At 42.5% G+C, this 21,429-nt stretch overlaps 1 protein-coding gene across 2 annotated transcripts in view; it reads right to left on the bottom strand.

The window, feature by feature from the left end:
• The window catches only part of GABRB1 (gamma-aminobutyric acid type A receptor subunit beta1), a 95,480-nt gene that overhangs the window by 8,154 nt on the left and 65,897 nt on the right, over positions 1-21,429 (bottom strand). For both annotated transcript variants that reach the window (XM_044418034.1, XM_044418035.1), the window contains exons 4-5: positions 18,404-18,624; positions 5,252-5,334 (exon numbers count right to left, since the gene is read on the bottom strand). In XM_044418034.1, the coding sequence (XP_044273969.1) occupies positions 5,252-5,334; positions 18,404-18,624 (304 nt within the window). The remainder of the gene's footprint in view (positions 1-5,251; positions 5,335-18,403; positions 18,625-21,429) is intronic.

The raw sequence follows: 21,429 nt of genomic DNA, 5'->3' as shown, positions 1-21,429 counted from the left end.
ATAATTTATCAGATGCTGTGCTGAGGTCACCAACAGACAAATAAAACCTTTACATTTCTTCTCTGCTTAGAGAGATTCTATGCTTCAAGCAGCTGTTCACACATTGGCAGCAAACCAGTAAATGCATAAACCGTGCCAAAGGCCAATAATTTGAGGATGAATGCATTACCGCCAAACAGTACATGCCTTTCCCCCTGTAAAATTTGAAATGACAAGACTCACAATTTCTGCTGCCTGCAATAGAGATTTAACTGTGACCTGACTGAATAAAAAGTTGCCAAAAGCTATCACAACAGACACACAGTTCAAAAGCTCCAGAAACTTCATTGATTGGAGTTGCCCACATTCATGTTGATTGTCAGCATTTGAATAATCCCTGAAAGCTCTCTGTGCTAGATATCGCTGGGGGAACTGTGCAGGTCACATACACCTTGCAAGGAAGTCTGTTTGCAGCACCCACTGTATGGAGACACAAGAGTCTAGGATCCAGGAGTAATTCCCATAAGGCTCTTTAGTTGCCTCGTGGGAATTATACGGCAAAGGTGCAGGGCAAGGGGAAACTGTTGTACACCACTTTGAGCTCCTTGGAGGAAGAGCAACAAGCAACAAACACGTGGTAAATACTAACATATATGCCTGTGTATAAGGTGACTCACATTTAAGTAAAGGTCAATATCTTGGGTGGTTTTTCTGGTGTTTTGTCCTATGTTGGGTATATAAGATGATCCCCAGTTTTTGCTTTGCTTGGTGTTTTGTCCTATGTTGGGTATATAAGATGATCCCCAGTTTTTGCTTTGCTATTTTCAGTTTCAAGGTGATCTTCTTATATGCTGGTATGGATGGCCATTTGTCAGCTGGAAGCTTCTAGACTCTTGTGATGTCACATTACTGTATTCTAGCTAATGGCCATGTTTCTTCTCTGATTTGGAAGCCGGAGGCAGCCTGCAAGGGGGCTGATTGGCTGGGGTTGATCAGAAAGGGTGGCTGGCACCAGTACTGTAGACAGGTGTTGGGGACAGGTGAGAGCAAGCAGGTCTGCTTGGGCAGTGATGCAACACAGAACGAGCTGCTCTGATAACAGTAAGAATTTTTAAAGATGATTAGAAGGCCAGATACTGAAGATCAAACTCAAATACTCTGGCCACCTAATGAGAAGGAAGGACTCACTGGAGAAGAGCCTAATGCTGGGAACAATAGATGGCAAACGAAGAAGGGGACGGCAGAGAATGAGGTGGCTAGATGGAGTCATTGAAGCAGTTGGTGTGAGCTTGAGTGGACTCCAGGGAAGGCCTGGAGGAATGTTGTCCTTGGGGTCGCGATGGGTCGGACACAACTTCGCGACTAACAACAACAACAACAAAAATTAATAAAAACAAGCATGTAAATGCAATTATCTTTGTTATCTAAAAGGATGAATATAGGATGATGAAAATTTTTCACCGGGTTCATAAGATGATCCTCCAATTTTTGGTCCACTATTTCTGGTTTCAAGGGTCATCTTATATTCCAGTGTATACAGTATGATCTGCAATGGTCCAAAGGATATAACCTTGGCAATGTAATAACCTCCTGAAGCCTTTTTCTGGGAATGTAGAAAAATACTTTCTAGGGATAGTGGAACCACATCTGGCCACCTCCTATATCCATCCACATACACTCTTACAGCCTGTGCACTAAGAAGCCAAGGCAGCATCCCGTTATACCTTCCCTACATTGCTTCAGGCATTGTTTGACCAAAAAAAATAAAATAAAATAAATAAAATAATAATCATTGACATTAGAGATAACTAAGTGACACTAAGGTGCATTGAAGTACATGGTGTAGTTAGTTAATTTTCAAACAGCAAGCAGTTGTGACAATTGCTATATTTAAGTGCTTAAACATCTGGTGATAAAATACTAATTCTCAGTGGGAAGCTGTGTTAAGCCACTTATGTCCAGTGGCTTATCTGGAATGATTTTTCTCCACACCTTTTCAAACATTTATGCTCACACATTTGCGATGGCCTTTAGAAAATAGCTTGAGCTGCATACGAAGCAGCTTCCTTTGCAACAGCAACCCCTGTGTGGAACAAGTTAACAACAATCTCTGTGTGGCAGCTGAATCATGTCCAACAGCGGCCATGAGGCAGGGCTGATACTTTTATAGTAGTGCTTGCATGCTCTATGGAGCTGCAGGAATAGAAAGAACGAGGGACACAGAAGTGCGGTGATCTTGTGCCAGTTTTGGTAGTCCTGTCTATCAGGGAGGAATGTCATCACTGCCTGGACACACAGAGACAGGCCTGAGGGGGTTTTGAGTTGGAGGAAAAGTAATGAATGGGCACTGGGAGTAAAGCTTTAGAAATAATTTCAAGCAAGTCCAAAGGCCCGGGAAACACAATGAAACAATTGCTGACCTCACAGTCTTTTATAAATCCATGATTTTTAAAGCTCATGACAAAGCTTTGATGAACTGCCTCGAACACATTTGCCTAAATTCATCTGGTAGTAGGTGGGATGGGTTTGCCTAGACCAGGATGGACAACTGTCATCAGAGTTTTGGCCTACAACCCCCATCAGCCCCAGCCAGCATAGCCCATGGCAAGGGCAGGTGGCAGTTGTAGGACAAACATCTGGGAGGCCACCGCTTGCGTTTCCCTGCCCTAGACAATCCACAGTGGCAGTGGCCAGTTTTCCCAAAGGGCCCCTTCAGACCTGCTTGAATCTGCCGTAACGTTTTTTGCCAGTATAAGCACCAATGAAGGTTCTGATCTAAACCCAGCTGTTGGAGCGTTTTCCCCTTCTGGCCACATCAGTCCTTCTTCAAATTGATCCCTTGCTTTGTTCAAACATTATATACTTGTAAGTTTGTACCTATTTCTGCAGTGAGGAGAAAACACAGCCACAGACTATTTCAAAAACATAAATGGCTTAATGAGCCATTTTCTATTCCTCCCACGATCCTTCATTTAATGTGGAAGCCAATTTTATGGCATCACCCACTGAATGCTCACAATGTGATATTTAATATTTTACATTTGGCAATTAGTATTCAGCAACTGATGTTCTATATTTGATAGTAATTGATGATGGCTGATAATATTGTAAAAAGATGACAAGGATGCTAAAGCAGTCCTAAACAGAAGGGATGCCAGTTAAAGCAAACACAACATCAGAGAGGTACTTATTCACGCATGCACAATTTGTGACCCGCTGAGTTATACAACAGCCTAATGCAGCGTATATTATGGGCTGCTAATCGCTGGACAACCTTCCTTCAGCCCTGTTCTGATGAGAGTGATTCAATTTTACTGTTGCTTCAAGAAGCTCAGAATGGAGTCGTGGTTCTCTGCTCTTCCCACTGGATTCTCACAACAACCCTGTGGAGTAGGTTTGGCTGAGGGATAGCAACTTGTCCAGAGACATGCAATGTACTTCACAGCTGGGGATCTGAAGCCAAGTCACCTGGGTCCTAGTTCAGCAATAGCCACTGCGCCATACAGGCTATAGGAAGCTTGCTAAGCTCTTGGTAGGCCTCTGTAAAAGACTGGTTAAAAGTCTTTGGTTTGGCGGGTCACACTTACTGCGGGCCTGCACTCACTGTTTCTCACCGAGATGGATGCAGAAAGCAATTCCATTTAAGAACACAAGCAAAGTTGTTCTGGGCAATGCCAAGGACTACCTGCTCTAGCATGCTGTTCTCACAGTGACCATCTGGGGGCAACAGGCATTCAGAGGCTTATACCAGAGGTAATGCATAGCCATTGTGACTACTTGCTTCTTCTGGTACCTACTCTTCTACGAAACGTACGGCTCTCACTAGCAGTTAAGTGTTTGGTTGTCTAAAGTGTGTTAAGTGTAGAACAGGGGCTTAGAAGCACAGGCTAAGGGGCATCGCCAGCTCTGGGATTCTCAGTCTGAGTCCCTGGGCATCCCAGAAGGTCATGCTCTTTTCCACAGCCACCAGTTGTTTGGTGGTTTCCCAGCCTATGTGCAGCTCCTCACTGCCCACCACCCAAACTCTTCCAAAAGTTTGAAATGCCTCTCCTCCAGCTGAGTTCCTGGCAGGGAGAGCTTTAGGCTAAACTAAGTTGGCATGTTTGTTTTGTTTCTTGGTCCCACGTCTTTTGATTCCAGCCCATCCATGATATGAATGCAGCACCCAAGAGCTTCTCCAAAATGGAATTTGACCCTTTTGCTGAAAGAAGTTCAGCATCCCTGGAGTAGAGAGAGGGGACTACAAGAGCTCCTCCAATTTGGGAATAGAGATACTGAGTAGTCTATGGGGTGGGAGTAAGATTTTTCTTAGGACAGAAGAAGGGCGGGAATTCTTCACCCACCCCTCCTTTGCCCATCAGATTTGACTCGCCTTTTGCTAGTTAGTCATGATCCACCCTGTCAGTTGACTGTTGCCACTTCAGAGGATTACCCGTCTTCCTTTTATCTGATTCCTTTTAGCTGATTAAGGTAAACCATCTCTGCATATTGTCAGCACCTCAAAATAGCTGCTTTTTGTGATATTCATGGAAGTTTGAAAGACCTCGCATGTTAACAAACGCTACTGAAGATGTAATCCCATGCATATTTAGACAGAAAAAGGGCCTACAACTGCCAGCTTGCCAAAGTTGCTAGGGGGCCTATTTTCTGTCTAAACATGCATAGGATGATGCTCTTTATCACTGTTAGGAGGAACACTTAAAAAAATAATTCTGTCATTTCCTATTAAACAAATACACCAGAAGTAAAGCACCCTTCAGCCCATCACCACCCATTCAAAATGGCTGTCATTGATGCAAACTGGCACTTACAGATTAATCAGCTATAGAGTTGGTAGATTAATCTGCAAATTCAACTTTGTTATCCTGATGACGATAAATAATGTAGTAACACAGGTGCAATTGCATGGTGCATGTAACTGATTATACCAAATGTTTTCAGTAACGGTAATTCATTTTGATGCACCTCTGTCACAGGAACTATTACTTTGCTCCAGTTTTAAAGAGATGGTGGTAAAATTATGTTTCTAAAGTGCTTAAAGAAATTAATAGCAAATCTGGAACAACCATTATTAACTCAGATCCATATCATACCCAGTCTGTCAAATGAGGCAAGGAATATTATGAGAAAATTCATCAGAGTTTTAACAAATCAGTAATTTAGATGTAGATTGCTGAAAATACCCACAGTGAGCTATTTGGTTCTTCTGCTATTCTGTTTCAAAGCAGTTTGTGCTCTTACATAAACCAATGGAAATGGCAAGACAACTTACAGCTTTCAATTTCCAGTGTGCAGTTCTGTTCATCCAGAGGATACCTACGTAAATCCATCATGCAGGCAGCTGTGGTTGTGATTCTGAGAGGGAGAGAGGGAGAGAGGGAGAGAGGGAGAGAGAGAGAGAGAGAGGCTAAATCAGAAAGAAGTTGAATCAGCTATCACTATTTGAAGAAAAAGTATGTTCTCCTAAAGCAGTCTTCCCCAACCTGGCAGCCCTTCCCCAGATGCGTTGGATTACCTGGGAATGTTGGGAATTGTAACACATCTGGAAGGTGCAGGTTGGGAAAGACTGGCTTAAAGCATTCTATGAATCTTAGTTCCATTCTCATACCTTCACACAGGCAACCTTTCTCTAGCCTATGTGATGTGATTCCCCTAAACTGAAAGTAGCTAACTACCCATGTATGGGATCATTCCAGGGAGTTTTCTGCTTGTCAGGAATGGCAAAAATGGGGGAACAGGCCACAAAAATTATATTTCTGTTGAGTTTCCAAGCATTTTTACTTTGCATTCAATATCATGTAATCCTTACAACATGGGTCCTCAACCTATGGCCCAGGGGCCGGATACGGCCTGCCATGCCCATTTATCTGGCCTGCCATGTCCATTTGGACCGGCTGCGTGCGCACCTGTGCCCACGTGGGTGCCGTCCACTGCCCACCTCACCCTGCGCACAGGGAGGCAGCAGTTTGCTCACTTGGAGAAAACGATCTCCAAGCGAGCAAGCCGCTGCCTCGTGCACCCGCCTCGTGGCGTGTGCCTGCCCCCACTGTGCTTTGCCTCCCCTCACCACACCTGCCTCAGTGTGCGTGCCCGCACGCACCACCCCTGCCCCCACCCCGGCCCGCGCACACCGCCGGCACCACCTTTCCGGCCCGCGCCCAGCACTGGCAGCTTTCAACTAGCCTCTTGGTGGAAAAGTTGGAGGACCCCTGTCTCAATACCTCAGGAGTTTCATGAAGATCTAACCCAGGGGTCCTCAAACTTTTTCAATAGGGGGCCAGTTGATAGGCGGCGGCCACATGCGCAGGCCAGTTGGGGGGGGCTGGCTGCATGGGCCAGTGAGGTGTCGTTGGGTGCGCATGCACAGCGGCAGCTCGCTCGCTTGGAGATCTCCCAACGAGTCGAAAACTATCTCCGAGTGAGCAAGCCACCATGCTTACAGGTGGTGAGCCATGGCGCAGGCCAGATGAATGGGCATGGTGGGCTGGATCCATCTCACGGGGCATAGTTTGAGGACCCATGTATTAAGACCTGCAGTACAGGCACCCTTACAAGCCATTTGTTGAGCTGGTGTGAAAGGGGTTTTCCCTGTGTTGCTCTCAAGCTGTGCAATATGATCCTACAGGAGCAATGATTGGCCTCCATTCTCTTGGGGTTTGGAAAGGATTAGAAAATGCATCGCATTACTCTAGCTATTTAAATTATTTAGTTGTTTTAACATTCTAATAGTTTAATGTTCTTATTTTTATTGTATTGAGGTTTTTGTGTTTAAATTGCTGTGCACTGCCATGATGCCTTTTAAGAAAATGGGGAGGGGGTTCTAGATCTTGATATTGTAACTAATTAAATGTAAGCCTTCCATTTACAGTGTTCAAAGCAGCTTACAAAAGCACAAAAATCAGAAAACCCCCTCCATACACACACTAGGGTGGCTACTTATGAATAATAAAAAAGAGGAGAGAAGAAGCCTAATTTGCATAGCATTTGTTGCTAATTTGACTATATCGATGCAGATTTAGAAATAGAAATACATTAAATGCAAATACTTTACATCTCACCCTAGCGTAGAAGTCTGTGGTCTGTCTGCCTCTTCTACCTGTGCTATTCCAGTGCTACTGATGGGCAAAAGTTCATATGGTTCATTATCTTAAACTGGAAATGGACAAGAGAACTCTTCAAAAAAAAAAAAACACCTTAAAACAGGAAATGTTTCTCTTTGTAAAAGAGGGCACCCTAGGGTATTGTTGTTAGCAATACCAGAAAAGCAACAGCATTTAGTACAGAAGCCTGGCAAGAAGTATGTAATACGAAAGTGCTGATTCCACTATATTAAGATGCAATCTGAGTACTTATTTATAGAGTGCCTCTGTTAACTAGATAGAGATAGCGTTGTACATAAATCAAAGTACAGACCCAAGTCTTTCTTAGGGTCATAATCTAAATAACTAGAAAAGTGAGAGCACAGGAAAAAGGAAGAAGGGAGGAACCAATGTGACTTCAGAAAAAAGAGGTGAGTTTTTAACAGGTATTTCAATGTATGTGGGCCTAGACTGATCTCCCGTTCTTGATATTCCTGCTGCGATGGTGGAGAGATAACCTGACCGCCCTTGCCTGTAGTGACAGAGCACATGTTTTGTATACAAGAGGTCTCTGGCTGAGTCAGACATTTTGAGGACAGCCTGGGAAAGGCTCCTGTCTGAAACCCTGGTGAGAAATTCTAAGCCAGGTCAGACAGAGCGAGCTCTCACGATCTGACTGGATTGGCATACGGCGGCTTCTTCCAGCCAGAGCCTGGGGCCAGTAATTGCCTTTCTCTTTGCTTTCAGAACCACAGGGTAACAAGCAGTCTGGCTATAAATGCACAGGAGACGAAAGCTCCTCTATGTGGACCAGGCTTGTTTTGCTTTTCCGAACATCCATCCTGGAGGAAGGGACCCCCTGCTACCTCTGATCCTCTGACTGCTGCTGTGGGCCAGTTTGTCCTTTCCTGTCTTTGAAAATAATATCATGTGTCTTGTTTCTTGTTTTCTTCTGCCTCAGCATCATGGCTCGCTAATGGAAGAATTCATGTTGCAATCCCAGGGGGTCATATTTCAGGTCATTAGCTGCGTGCCGCACAGCGTGGATGTGAGGTTGTTAATAATTTCTATGGTGTGCCAGCATCATGAATCAATCTTTGATTCTGATTCTGCCTTAGGGCTAACTCAGCCCTGGACCACTGCTTGTGTGTGGTTTCTTCTCAGCCTGTGCACTTCTAAAGCAAACAAATCGTGCTGTAAGATTTGGAGCAGCTGGGACATGAGTAAGCTTGAGCAGATGGGCTGGGAATGTTGTATGTATGTATGTGTGCACATGTACGCGTGTGTGGCATGCACTAGCAGTGGTTCTATACATAATAGGCAAACTCCCCAACACATTATAGATGCAATTATTGGAAATCCTATTAAATGAAGTGTTGTGATGGATATTATGAAAGAAGAAGGGAGGATGAATAAACACAATTCATCGTTTGGGCTAGCTTTACTGGTGAGAGAACCTCCCTGTGGTTGGGCTTCTTTCCTGAGGTGAGACTGGTCCTCGGGGTTCCCTAGGAATTGGCACTTGGCTTGAAAAAGCAGTTCTGACTGTTGGGAGCTCCTGAATCTGGCTAAAGGCTTTCTTAAATTTTCCACTGCATGAGAAAAAGGGGAGGCGCATTTGGTTAGATGGATTAGAGCTCATTTCCACTTCTGTTAGCTGTTGACTATTCAACAAGGCCGGAGTATTAATACTTACTAGAAGAAGATATCCACTGAAACAAAGTAATGCTTTAAATACCGACACTGTTTATTTCTTCTGCAGGACTCCTGTAAGTTGCATCAAGAGATTACAGGAGCCTGTTGCTTAGTATTATAAGGCACGTGAGCTGACAGCAGATGTTTGTTAGCAAATTTCCCAATACAAGTGCTATTATTTCTAGCTTTATAAGGTAGAGAAAATGTACTGCAACATGGAGGAGAAATGTTTCAGGAGAAAGTTACAAATCCCTTCATGCAAACGGTTTTCCCCCTCGAACAAGACTAGCATTGGTCATCTCCAGTTGCGCCTACCCAGGAACCTTAGGGTCACCTCCCCCAACTGTTGCCCTCCAGATATTTTGGACTACAAATCCCAGAATTCCTGACAAAGTAGTTGAAAGTTTGTAAGGCAGAAGACTGGGGAAGGCTGCTTTATCTGGGCCCATCTCCAAAAGCCTGATGAGCCCTTGTCCATGAAAAGCTAATGACTTTGCTTCTCAATTGACTTTTATTGCTCACAAATGGCTTTTTGCTGCTTTTATACATAGCTTGTTGTTAGTATTTATATTCCAGATCGTGCTTGGAAAACTTATTTTTATGTTCTGTTTGTGAGAACTGCCCTTGGAACTTTATTGAAAAAAAGGTTACATGTTTTAAATACAAATAAAGCCTCTCCAGAGAAAGTTTGGGAGCCAAGGGCAGTGGGCAGAAGCCCTTTTGCACGTGCAGAACATTAGCCCATAGCTGGATCAAAGTAAATCTATTTTGCAGGATACCATGAAGATTAATTTCCATGTTTTCTGAAGACAGAAAATACAAAGTAACATTACATTGTATTTTATATGAAAAAATATCCTCTGGGGTTGAGGCTTATTGAAGAAACTTCAGCACAGTCGGCCTTTTCCCTGTAGGGCTATAAATACAATGAAATAAAATGTGTAAGAAATTCTGACAGACCTATAGCTACAGTCCTGCAAACAAGATACTGTAATAAAAATTGTCTCTGAATGGGAAACAAACAGTGTTTGTGCTTGACGAAGCAATGAACTGCCATTGTTTGTTTCTATGTCCCTTAAACCAAAAATTGCATAGAAAACAGCAAATTTAAGAAAATGCTAGGAGAAAAGCATTCCTAATGTTGAATAAGTGGAATTTGTTTTAACTGTGTGTTTTAATTGTGTACTTGCTTACAGAAGGATGGTTCACACAAGGGGTCAGGCCATAGCAGGCCATTTCCTCCTCAAGCTGTAGTAAAGTTGGCAGATGAAGTTGATTTTTTTTTCTTGTGTGGGAAATTTAGTGTAGAGAATTATACTAAAATCCAAGTGGGGTTATTAGCATATTTACTTCTGCACAAGTTAACTTGTAATAAACTTGTGTACCTTCCGGAAAGCCCTTCCCAGACATGGTGTGTGCCATATGTTTTGGACTACAATTCTGACTACTCTTGACCATTGGCCATCCTGGTGGGAACTGAAGTTCAAAGTGTCCAGCATCCCTCTACGTAACAAGTTGTATACTGCAGGCCTCAGGTGTGCCCCACCTGCTGCTTGGTCAGTGTGTGGTCTGCATATGCAGCAGAATGAGGTATCAGAAAGGACTGTACCACACAAGTCTGGAGTTAGGGAGTGCTATTTTTGGCTGTTCCTCTGCCTAAAGATGTATCACACATGCAGAAGGGAAAAGACTTCTAACCTGACACTCTAGTTCTAGTGAGATGCATGCTGGGAGTCTCCTTTGTGTGGGAAAGCATAAAAAAGTGTTATCCCACCTGCACTCTGTAGTGGTGCAATCCCTTCTATTGCATCAGGACTCTACCAGTTCATTCCCACCTCATTCACTTGCATGTATAGTTCCAGCCTGTCTTGAGAAATGTGATGGGCTACAGTAAACTAGAACCATTCAATATTGTAGCCTTGGTCATTTATTTTTCATTTTCATCACTGATAGAAATATAAGTAGCCACACAAGGCAGGGAATAGCGGGCTTGTGTCCAGTTCTTTTTATAGGAACCAATAAATAAGACAGAAGTAATGTGCTTAGCAATTTTCACGCAAGTTTTATGATAGCCTAAATTTTGACAGTAAAACAGCAATTTTTCTGCAGTGTTAAGATACCAGATTTATTAAGTTTTTATAAATAGCCTCATTTATTTCTCTTTCCAAGTTATCCATCACCTCAAGGAAACTCTTCAAACACAAGAATGGATGTTTACTGTGCTCAGTTCTTGTTGGGTGCTGCTCCATTAAATCTTTAGTAATATTTCATGTCTTTCAGATGTCATCTGCAGATATTTAAGGGATTTCATTTTTTTCTGTGCAACATGAAAAGGAGAGCAACAGAAAATGGAAAGCTGCTTGCTAACCATTAAACATTTTTATTGCCCTCCTGTGGCTTTCTGGCTTAAGTACATCTCCCTAACCATGCATACTTTCTCCTCCTCCCAGTTGCTTTGGAATAATGCGGAGAAAGTATTCATCATAGCAAATACATGGCCAACTTATCTTGCCATAGTTGTCTTACTATTTGCCCTAGAGTGGTGGCTTTGCAATCAAGAAGAAAATGGATGCAGATGCCAATTTTACTATTCCATTTGATCGTGATAAAATCCTCTTTGCCTACTAGCAGGTTGATATGAATGACCCAATTACTCTTGGGTAGGAAGAGTAACTCCAGAAAAGGCTGAATAAAATCAGACAGCTTTAACATACATAAATAAGAAGTCTATTTTTTTTAAAAAAACTGTATTTTCACATTCTAAATTTGATTTAAAAAACCAAATTGGTGTTTCATGTTAAAAATATAATGAAATAAGGTACAATCCTAGACAAATTTGGACAGAAAAAGGGCTATAAGTGTGCTGACTGTGGCAAATAGGAGTTGTACACTTTAAAAAAAAATCTAAACTTCCATAGGATCACACCCAAAGAGATTGAATCTCTCTTCCTACCCTGCAGTTGCATTTTTTTCTCTTGTTCCTCCTCACCCCACAGTCTCAGGGCTGGAGAGTTTCTAGGCATCCTCTGCAGCAAGAAACAGGTCCACTTGCTACGAGGAAGGCAGAGCACATTCTCATGATCATGTCAGAGAATGATGACGACAAGGATAATGGTAATAATAAACCTTCAAGTATTTGTATGCACCATTTGTCCTGGTATGCCACAGATGTGCAGAGCATAAGTACCCCCTTATTTCAGGATATCACAGCTATGTATAGCCACTTATTTGTGAAGCAGTAATCTGGAAATCCAGCAAACATGTCAGCTATAATTTAACTGTAAGTCATGCCTGGCTGCACTGATTTCAGCACACATAAGTGAACCTCTGTAATAATTTCCTCCATTTGCTGGACTGGTTCACATATGCATGTTTATCCCCTGCCGCATCAAGTGACAATGTGCATGTACCCCCGAAGTACCACTAAACGGCCACAGTCAGATGTTTCACATCACTTTGCATGCCTCCAGAGTGCTTTTCAGGCAGCCCATTCACACATCCAGCGACGAGTAATGAAGTGACAACAGTTAAAGCCCCGTCCATGCACATGTGGACCGGCCTTGTCCTAATAATCAAGGATGTGCATCTGTCTCTTTATCCATCCTTCACTGCCATACCATCAAGACTGTGAACTTAGCCTGCATGCCAGGGGTCCCCAGAGCTTTGCATCTCCTGGTTATTTTGCTTTCATTAGTGTATTAAGAGCAGGAATTTAGATGTGCCTGTGCATTTGAAGCCTGTAGAAACACTTTCCGCCACTTCTTGTACCAGCACACAGCTTTCCAGTCCATGCAGGTTGAAACCAGGAGGGATCACTAGGCTGACAGTCACAGTCACATGCTGGCCCTCTTTAGCACTGCCATGCGACAGCCTCCCTCTCTCAGGATGAAAGAGCAGACAATCACCTCCTTCTGATAGCTATGGGGGGCGGCGGGGCATGGCAGGGCCCTTGCGTAGCGGTGACTGCAGGCACACCTTCGCTCACAGCATGTCCACCTGTGATGGTGGCATATGGTTCCTTGAGGACTTTCCCATAGCAAATGGAACATGATGACAACCTACCCAAAGTCAAGTTCCTTCACTAATATGAAATATAAACATGTGTTATAGTCACTTCATAGCTTTCAAAAGGTAAAACTGGCTGAGACCCAGTTGGGGAAAACAGAGCATCCTCACTGCCATGACAAGTCTGATTGCAAATGCTCGAGTGGAAGTGCCCAGATTTCTCTCAAGTGCCACTTTGCTCTTAGGACCACAGGTATCTTTGTTTTGGAACACGCGTGGCATTTGGCAACACTGCTATTATTTGGGCTGGCAATGGAAGCACTTCACTGTCTTTAGCATTTGCAGCCGGCATCTGATCTTGCACAGATCAAACACTGTTCTGATTTGAACAATGGAGGACTGGAGCCTTCCTTTCTGCTCTGCCAGTGCAAGAGCTCTCACCCCTTTGGATGCATCTTGTTAGAGGAGAAAAACACACAAACATGCATTGTATTCCTTCAGCAGGCCTATACTTTAGTTCAGGCAAAGGTCATTCTGGAGTAGTAGTTATTGTCTGGGTATATGCAGCTACCTTTATAAAAGAGAAAACTCGCTTGGACCTATTCTATGCATGTGTGGCTGTGCCAGAAATCAGAAAGGGCAGGTTTTTTTCCAAGTCCTATTGTTGTTGTTGTTTTGAAAAATAAAGAAGACATAAATATAGATGTATAAATTCAGTGCGGCACAAAGGGTGCAACTGATCTGCTCCTACAGTGGATGGAGCTGTAACCGATTTTATTTGTTGTCAGCATATAGAAGAAATTCATTCCTGTTTGCAAACCCTGTTTGCAAATCAAGTTCTGTTCATAAGCTCAAGTGAGAGCAGGGATACAACTTGAGAAAAGTGGATTGAGAGCTTTCGCTTGCATTCCAAGTGCACATTTGTACAAGTGTGCAAAAGCACATTCACCCTGATCCACATGTTAGCCCAAAGGGAAATGTGCATTTTTCTCAAGCAGCTAAAAAAGGGTGCTCATGCCAGGGAATACAAACAAAGCAAATGGAGCTTCAAGGAGAAATACAGAGAAGCTGTCCAGTGTTAAGGCTGATTCAAAGTGCCAGCCACCAAGAAAGCTAGGAATTCAGCCAGCTAGTTCACAGCATAGATAAGCCTGGTAATACAACAGTCAATCAAAGCCATGTGCTTTTGCCGGGGTGGCACTTTCTAAGGAGCAGGAGAAGGAAAGGTCCAGATTCCAATCCAAGTTTTGAATTAAACCAGTCAATCAGACCAGTAGAAGTTCAGTGTTGAGGTGGCCCAGAGTCATACAGAGTCAGTCAAGGTAAGGAAGGCACAGGTCCACGAAAAGGTCTGAGGTGTGAAGGCAGGGCCAGATATCAATTCAGCACTTTCTCAGCATGCTGAATGCCTTGTTTTCTGGAGCTGGCTGGAGAAGTCTTTGCTTCCAGCTGTAGTCAATTACACAGACCCGGTGTGTATGCCTGCTTTTCTAGTGCAGCAGTCTTGTGGTCTTCTCATCTCTGGCTCAGATTCCAAGTCTCCCAGGGGAAGAGGAAGCATCCCCCTGTACGGCCTTGCACTCTGCCTTTCCATCTGCTGCCAGTGAGTCTTCCTCCTGGGTTGGGTTGCCATTTTTGCCTCATCCTTGGAGGAAAATACCCAAGCAGAAGTAAAACAGAACTTCAGCAAGCCCAAACATGGCAAGAAGGTCCATCTCTACTTACAGCTTGTGGTTGCTTCTCTTTTTATCGCTGATCCAAGCAGCTTCCCATCCACTTCCAGTTCCTGTTTTTCTTCTTCCTTCCTTCCTTCCTTCCTTTCATCTGCTTGCTTGTTTTCACTATTTATATCTTACCTTTCCCTCCAAGGTGTCTTCTTTGCTCCATTAATTCCTAGATCTGGCAGCACCGGTAACCTATTGTGGAATAACCAGGTTCACTTCCCTCCTTCTAGTAGACTGATGGCCAAAACTGACATTTTGTTAAATGCATACCTAGCATCCATGCCTTCTTTCAATTTTTACTCCTGAGTCAGTACAAGGGATCCAATACAGATGTGGGCTGTAATGGCATTGCTTGAAAAATCTCTTGCAGTCTTGCAGAAATAAGATTGAAAAGGGCAGTAATTAAAGTTGTACCTTCCAGTGGATTTCCAGTTTGCATGCAATTAGCCAGCATGCTGATGACATGAATATATATCAAGAAAAAGCAAGTAACAAGGATTTCAGTGTCAATAAGCTACCTCTGATTTCCCCCCTACAGGTTGTGGGAATCATCTGCAATGCTCATCATGTTGCTTGCTCCATGTAAGAATCAGGCAATATTATTTTCAGGTCAAATTGCACCAATGATAGATGAGAATCCACCCAAATGTAAATTAAAGGTAAAATCCAATGACAATAAAATGCTATTTAGACATTAAAAAATCCTACAGCTTCCTCCACCCTGTCATGCTAAACGTTCAAAGGACTGCACTCTAAGAACATTGTCTGGGAAAGTTGTCCCAAGCATGACTGATTAGAAAACATGTGTTTACTTAGATTATTTTTCATTATTTAATTTAGGTAAAAAAACATTTTAATTTACATAAGGGCAGTGCTCTCAGAGGCCTTAGCAGAGGTTCATTTCTGGTAGGCTCATTTCTTTGGTCAGCCTCAATTGCTCTGCAAATATTTGCTATATTCTTCCAAGAAATAGAAGAGGCACAACCAAGTGTTTATAAAATGTGTAGTGGACAAATAAAATTAATAATGAAAATGAATGAACATGAATAATGAAGTCCAGAATTAATCCCTAATAATCACGGTTCCTTTCCTGTCCCCCCCTCACTCCTCTGCTTAGAATTCCCCTAATCTCTAACCCCCTTCGAAGATTTGACCTCACCCTTTGGCAGGAATGCTCTTTCTCACACCTCCGTTCAGGTTCTAGCATGATCCCTTGTTTACTGGGTTATGTTTCTATCACAGTCTAGAGTTGAACTAAAACAGGGGGACCCCAAAGCCCTTCCCTTTTGATTTTTATTTTTAAGGGAGCACAGAAATGGGTAAAATCTGTCATGTGGAGGCTGTAGCAAAAGAAGCACTTGCATTGTGAAGGCAACCCGGTACTGTTTGTTTGTTTATTTTCTACCCCACCTATTAATCAGGATGACTCTGGTGTCATTCCACATCCGTGCTGTTGCATTGCTTACCCACAATGGCAAGATTGGGAAGGCCTTCCAATATTTTGCATTTCTAAGTACCTGGCTACAACCCGCCATGATTGTCAACTGCTGTTTCAGCATCAGGCCTGTCTCTCAAGTAAGTCTTTTTCCTACTAGGAATAATGATAATCAACCAGACTTCCCAATGTAACAAGAGGAGAAACAAAGCTCATTCAGAGGAGGTGTGAATTTCCAGGGATTCTCATAAGGACCCCCCAGGGAATGCCAGCAGATGGGGGCTCAGGACAGTCTGCTGCACAAGGTCACAGCTGAAGAGCTATTTGAAGCAGAATTTTTCTAGCACTTCATCTTTGCCACTGCACTACACCAGCTCTTACTCCACTGATTATGGTTGTTTATCCCAGTCTCCCGTCCACTGTGCGTCACTCCGTCTTCACCTAATGGTGTAATCAATGAGTAAAGAATATGTGTGTGTGAATGATCATCCCCTCTGGAGATTTGAAATGTTTTCTCTCTTGCTACAGCTGTATGCAGTTTTAACCATCGAAAACTTTCTCTGCCTGGAAAATATCCAGCCTTGATAGAAATACAAACAACAGATGAAAAATCCATATTTTGGAATAAATGGCTGGCCAGCCAACGACAGCAATCTAAGAAAGGCAGCTCAACCTTTTTTCAAACATGTTGCTATGTCCAAGCAAGTGTCTAAAAACCGGCTGCTTATGAGCTGCTTTCAATTTGATGGAAAGGAGTAGCAACCATGAATACTGCAGACAATTAGAAGGCACGTTTTCCACATGCTCTGTTTAACAGACGATAACTGCATCCTAGAATTTATCAAGCTTTTTCTCACTGGTACCTTGCCTTGTTTTTCACAGCTGAAATACCACTGTCCCCCCTGCCCTCAACTAAAGTAATTTATCTACACTAGGAAGTTCTCCTATTCCCCAAGAGAAATGGCACATGGCTTGCTTTGAATCACTCAGAAAGGAATTAAGCAGTGTGGTACAAAATTAATGACAGTGCAGACCTTTTTCTATGCCACTGGTTTTTTTTTTAATGCCAGCTGAGTGTAATTTCAGCTTTGCTTTCATATATTTATTACATAAAATATTTCACTGTTTTCAACATGACTGCATATTGCTCATGCACAGAACTAATAATGTCAAACCTTAAACTCTAATGAGACTTGCTTGTAAGAAGTATGTTTAAGGTGTCTTTGTACAGCCCGGTCATGTACTGGTTTACTCAGCAGAATGTCCAGATGCATTCAGTTGGGATTATTCTCAAGTAAGGGCCAAACAAGTCATTTTTGTAAAAGATAGCAAGTGGGTATCCCACCCTTAATTACAGAGAATTATTTTACATGTTTTGTGCATGATCAAACCAAAGGTCTATTCAGGCATTTTTAAAGAATATTCTTTGACTGGCATTCTAGATCAGCCCCCTGGATAAAGGAGACGTTCCTTCGCAGACATGTGACCTCCACACATTTGGGGCAATGAAAGTGATGCAGGAGAAGGATAGAGCTGGAGCATTCCCCATCCTCATATGATTCAACTACATGCTTTGAGAATGCCTGGTATAGAGTATAACATGTAAAATACATGGAACCAACAGCACAGGCACTTGGGCACATGGTTGCTGATTCCTTCTGGGAACTTCTCCAAACTAGACCACTGCTTACTCCCAAAGGCATGAGTCTCCATCCTTGTGACCTTGATGAGTCTGGATTCCTGCATAAAGACCTTTCCAAAAGCAATTGTCCATTGCTGTGAAGCCCTGTGACTTGTGTAGAAATGGAAGTCTCCAAAAGAACTATCTGGCTGTAGAGGTTGATAACATGTAAGAGACTATGATTATGTATAAGCTTATGACTTATGACTATGATTATGTATAAGCTTGCTCTGCAAGTGCAGCAAGCAAGGAATCCTAATTTTTAAGAAAAATATCAGAGCACTGTAGTTTCCATTTATTTTCTGTGTTAAAACCTGATGCTTTTGCTGATTAATGCAAACATACACACTAAGACACATGCCTTATACATCCTGTACAACTCATATTTGCATACTTAGCACGATTCAATAGCGAGTTCCTACTTACACTGTTTTACTGTGGATGTTCTTTAGTGGTAGACTAACAACTACACTGAGTGAGTTTCTGTGTTTCTTTAATCGTGTTGTTGTACTATGCATTCTTCTTTTTTGCCTTTTAAAAACTTTATTTCAAAATAAAATAACATTTATGGGAAAAAACAACTTTAGATCATTCTGTTCCTTCTCACCCTTTGTCATACCTTGATTGCAGTTAGAGACATCAAGATCCCAGACACAATTGGTTGGGGTCCATGTGTATGTCTGTGGAATCCCTGAACAAACTGAACTGGAAGAAAAGTTTTTGTGATAATTCACTGCATATGCCAATACTTATAAGGGAACCTATTTGAGCATGCAGCTGCAAAGTAAGATTAAATGTTACCTACCGCAAACCATAAAGGACTGTTCCATCTGGATGTAGCCGTATCATTCGATTTTTCACAGTAACTCCATGAACAAAGGATTTTTTGTCATTCAGGAAGTATGTATCTGGTACCCAGAGATAGTCAGCTACTCTGTTATCTAAAGTTAAATTCAAAGGTATTCCAGAGTACGATAGTCTTTTATCCCTCCAGGACTGTTGGAAATACATAGTCAGTGTATAGTCCTGCAAACAAAGCCAAAAAGAAAAAGTAATTCAGTTTAGGTGTGCTTTGTTGTAGTTTCTTTTTATGATCAGAAGATTGCAATTGATGGCATCATATGTATGAGATTAACTAAAAAAAAACATGGGCTATTGGCATTGACTTGTTGACATTCACATTCCTCTAATAGACAGTAAAGTGAACTGAACTTGCAGCCAGCATTTTTTGTTACATGCTTGCTTAAACTCCTGGATGGAACCGAGAACATTCTGTGCAGAATTATTACAACACCCCAAGAGAGTCCATAAAAATATGCAGAACAGATATTCACATTGTTCTGCTCAAGGGAAATACTGCACCCCTTGCCTAACAACAGCCTTGATCTCCTTATACTTGATCTCAGCATCAGCCTAAACATCTAAACATCCCGACCCCAGTCCAGAGAAAGCTACTGGGATTCAGGTCCCTTCGAATCTAATTGGGTGAATTATTCCTGGCTATCAAGTCTCATTGAATTCAATGAGAGTTGCCTGCAACTAACTTCTGGGCTGGAGTCTAACTTGGCTGCCAATAAACCAAGAGGTTCCTCATGGTGGTGAGCCATATTATTCCAGAATGTCTCCAGGTATCTATATATCAGCTCTAGAATCATGGATAGTTCTTCAGATTCCACCCCCAGGCGAGGAGCACATTAGGATGGGGGTGTTTTTCAGATGCTCACATATAGGCACTATTATTTCACTTCTGTCTCAGTCACAAGCCGCAGCTACACCACTGCAGTATACTTGCCAATCTCTGAAGAGAGCAAGGAGAGATCAGGACAAAGGCTTATCTAGTCCAATATTTTGTGTACAACAGTATCCAACCAGGGAAGCCGACACACTGGATTTCATGGTCCCCAGCAACTGGTAGAGACCTCCCGCTCTCGACACTGGAAGCACTACTTAGACTTTATGACTAGTAGCCATTGATATAGCCTTTGGCTTCATGCATTTTTCTAAGCTCCTTTCAGAGCCAACCAAGTTGGTTACCATCACTGCATGTTACAGTAATGAATCCCTTAGTTTAACCATGAATTTTATAAATACTTCTTCCTGACAGGTCTTCCGAATCTCCCACCTTGCAGCTTTATGGAAAGAGATGGGTTCTGGTATTATAAAAGAAGGAGAGAAATACCTCATCCATTTTCTTCCCAGCACATGGAATGGAATATGCCTCTCTCATACTTGCCTTTTTCTAATCACAACAGTCACAAATATTGCAACCTTTCCCTTTTCCCACTTTTGGAGGGAAGCTGTTGGTAACAGCAGTGCCGATTTCAGTATGTTGGTACTATCTCCTGAAAAACAGTTTGGAAAGGCTTTCTTTCTGAACTTTGTGTTGTTGGCTCCTCTTTTTCTATAAAGGCAATAGAAGCCTGTGCTATTCCTATGACAAACTGTTACAATTTTCTCAGGGCTGCATTCAGGGATCAACACTTATCTGGGATTGCATTCAGCTTATCTGGGCCTCCTACTTCAAATTATATAAATAAATGTGCTTAGTGGTTCAGAGCGATAAGCAGAAAATGTACGTAGGTCCAGAGGAATCTGGTTCCAGAAATGATGTCATCTATTACAGCGATGTGGGACTTGCCTCCCTAGAAAGATGTTACTAATGCAACTAGGAGGAGCTTTTTAACTGCTCGCAGATGGAGTAACACACATCTTCTGCCATATGGTGGCTCTTTAGGGGTCCTGGCTTGATTGCCAGGTCTTGCCACCATGAGAATCCTCTCTGTCTTGGTAGATATTGTTCTTGATCTGTGCCAGTTTGCCTGGAGTGGTCACGACACTGGGGAATCTAAAGGGAAGGAAGCCACATTGCTTGGCTGTTCTACAACCTTTAATGAGAAGTGACAAGAAGAATTAAGAGCTGTCACAATGACTGCCACCAAACTCTTTGGTTGCAGGACAGAAGTTCAGTGTTTGGACTCTGAAAACCACATGGGCTCTTGGAAAAGGCTTTGTTTGCAAATTGATGTGAAGCCTGCTGATGATTTATCATTTTGCTGAATTATACCTTCAGGTTATTGCTAATACTTTAATTTTTTCAAGCAAGTTAATGGTTCCTGTAAGTAAATATTTTAGCATGGCATTCTAAGACATAAACTGATTTAGTTTTCCTTATGTAAAGGTAAAACATTACACCTGACCTTGTATTTTACTCCATGTTTGTGTTTAGCATTATGATTCTGTGTTCCACATTCTTACTGCCTAAATATGCAGTCTCCCTGCAGAGTTTTGGTGGCAGTCATGCAAAACACAGGAGTAGAATTCTCCTAACAAAAACTTTGTTGCATGCCAGCTTTTTCTCTTCTCAGGCAGACGTGCGTGCAGTAACTGTTGAGTCCGATATACCATTCACACCAATTCTTTTCTGATAAAATTCATCAGCAGGAGCAAGCATGGATCTAGTGTCCTTTCACATGTTATTTGCATCAAAGGAGGGGCTATGATGTGGCCTTTGGCCTTGTGTCCATTGTTGCATTGCTCCTGCAGGCCCCACTTGAGGCGGGATGCCAATGTGTAGATCTCGTGTGTGGGGGTGATCCACATAAAGATGGGCAGAACCAGGAGGAGCCATGCAACATTGGAGCAAGAGTAACACGGCATCCCTTTTCAACCTCCTTTGTCTTTTAATGGAAGGGGGAAAGGGTTCTCTTGTGAACCGCTCCTGAAAAATCAGTATGGCCTTCTAATTCTGAATTAATTTCTCATACACCACCTCGGACAAATAGGGGCTTGGATCACACGATCACCACCACTTAAATAACCCAAGTTGGCTTG

The sequence above is a fragment of the Varanus komodoensis genome, unplaced genomic scaffold (assembly GCF_004798865.1).
Source record: "Varanus komodoensis strain SLA01 unplaced genomic scaffold, ASM479886v1 scaffold9, whole genome shotgun sequence".
Classification (NCBI taxonomy): domain Eukaryota; kingdom Metazoa; phylum Chordata; class Lepidosauria; order Squamata; family Varanidae; genus Varanus; species Varanus komodoensis.
The sequence above is the reverse complement of the archived record's forward strand: the minus strand, read 5'-3'. Positions and strand labels throughout refer to the sequence as shown.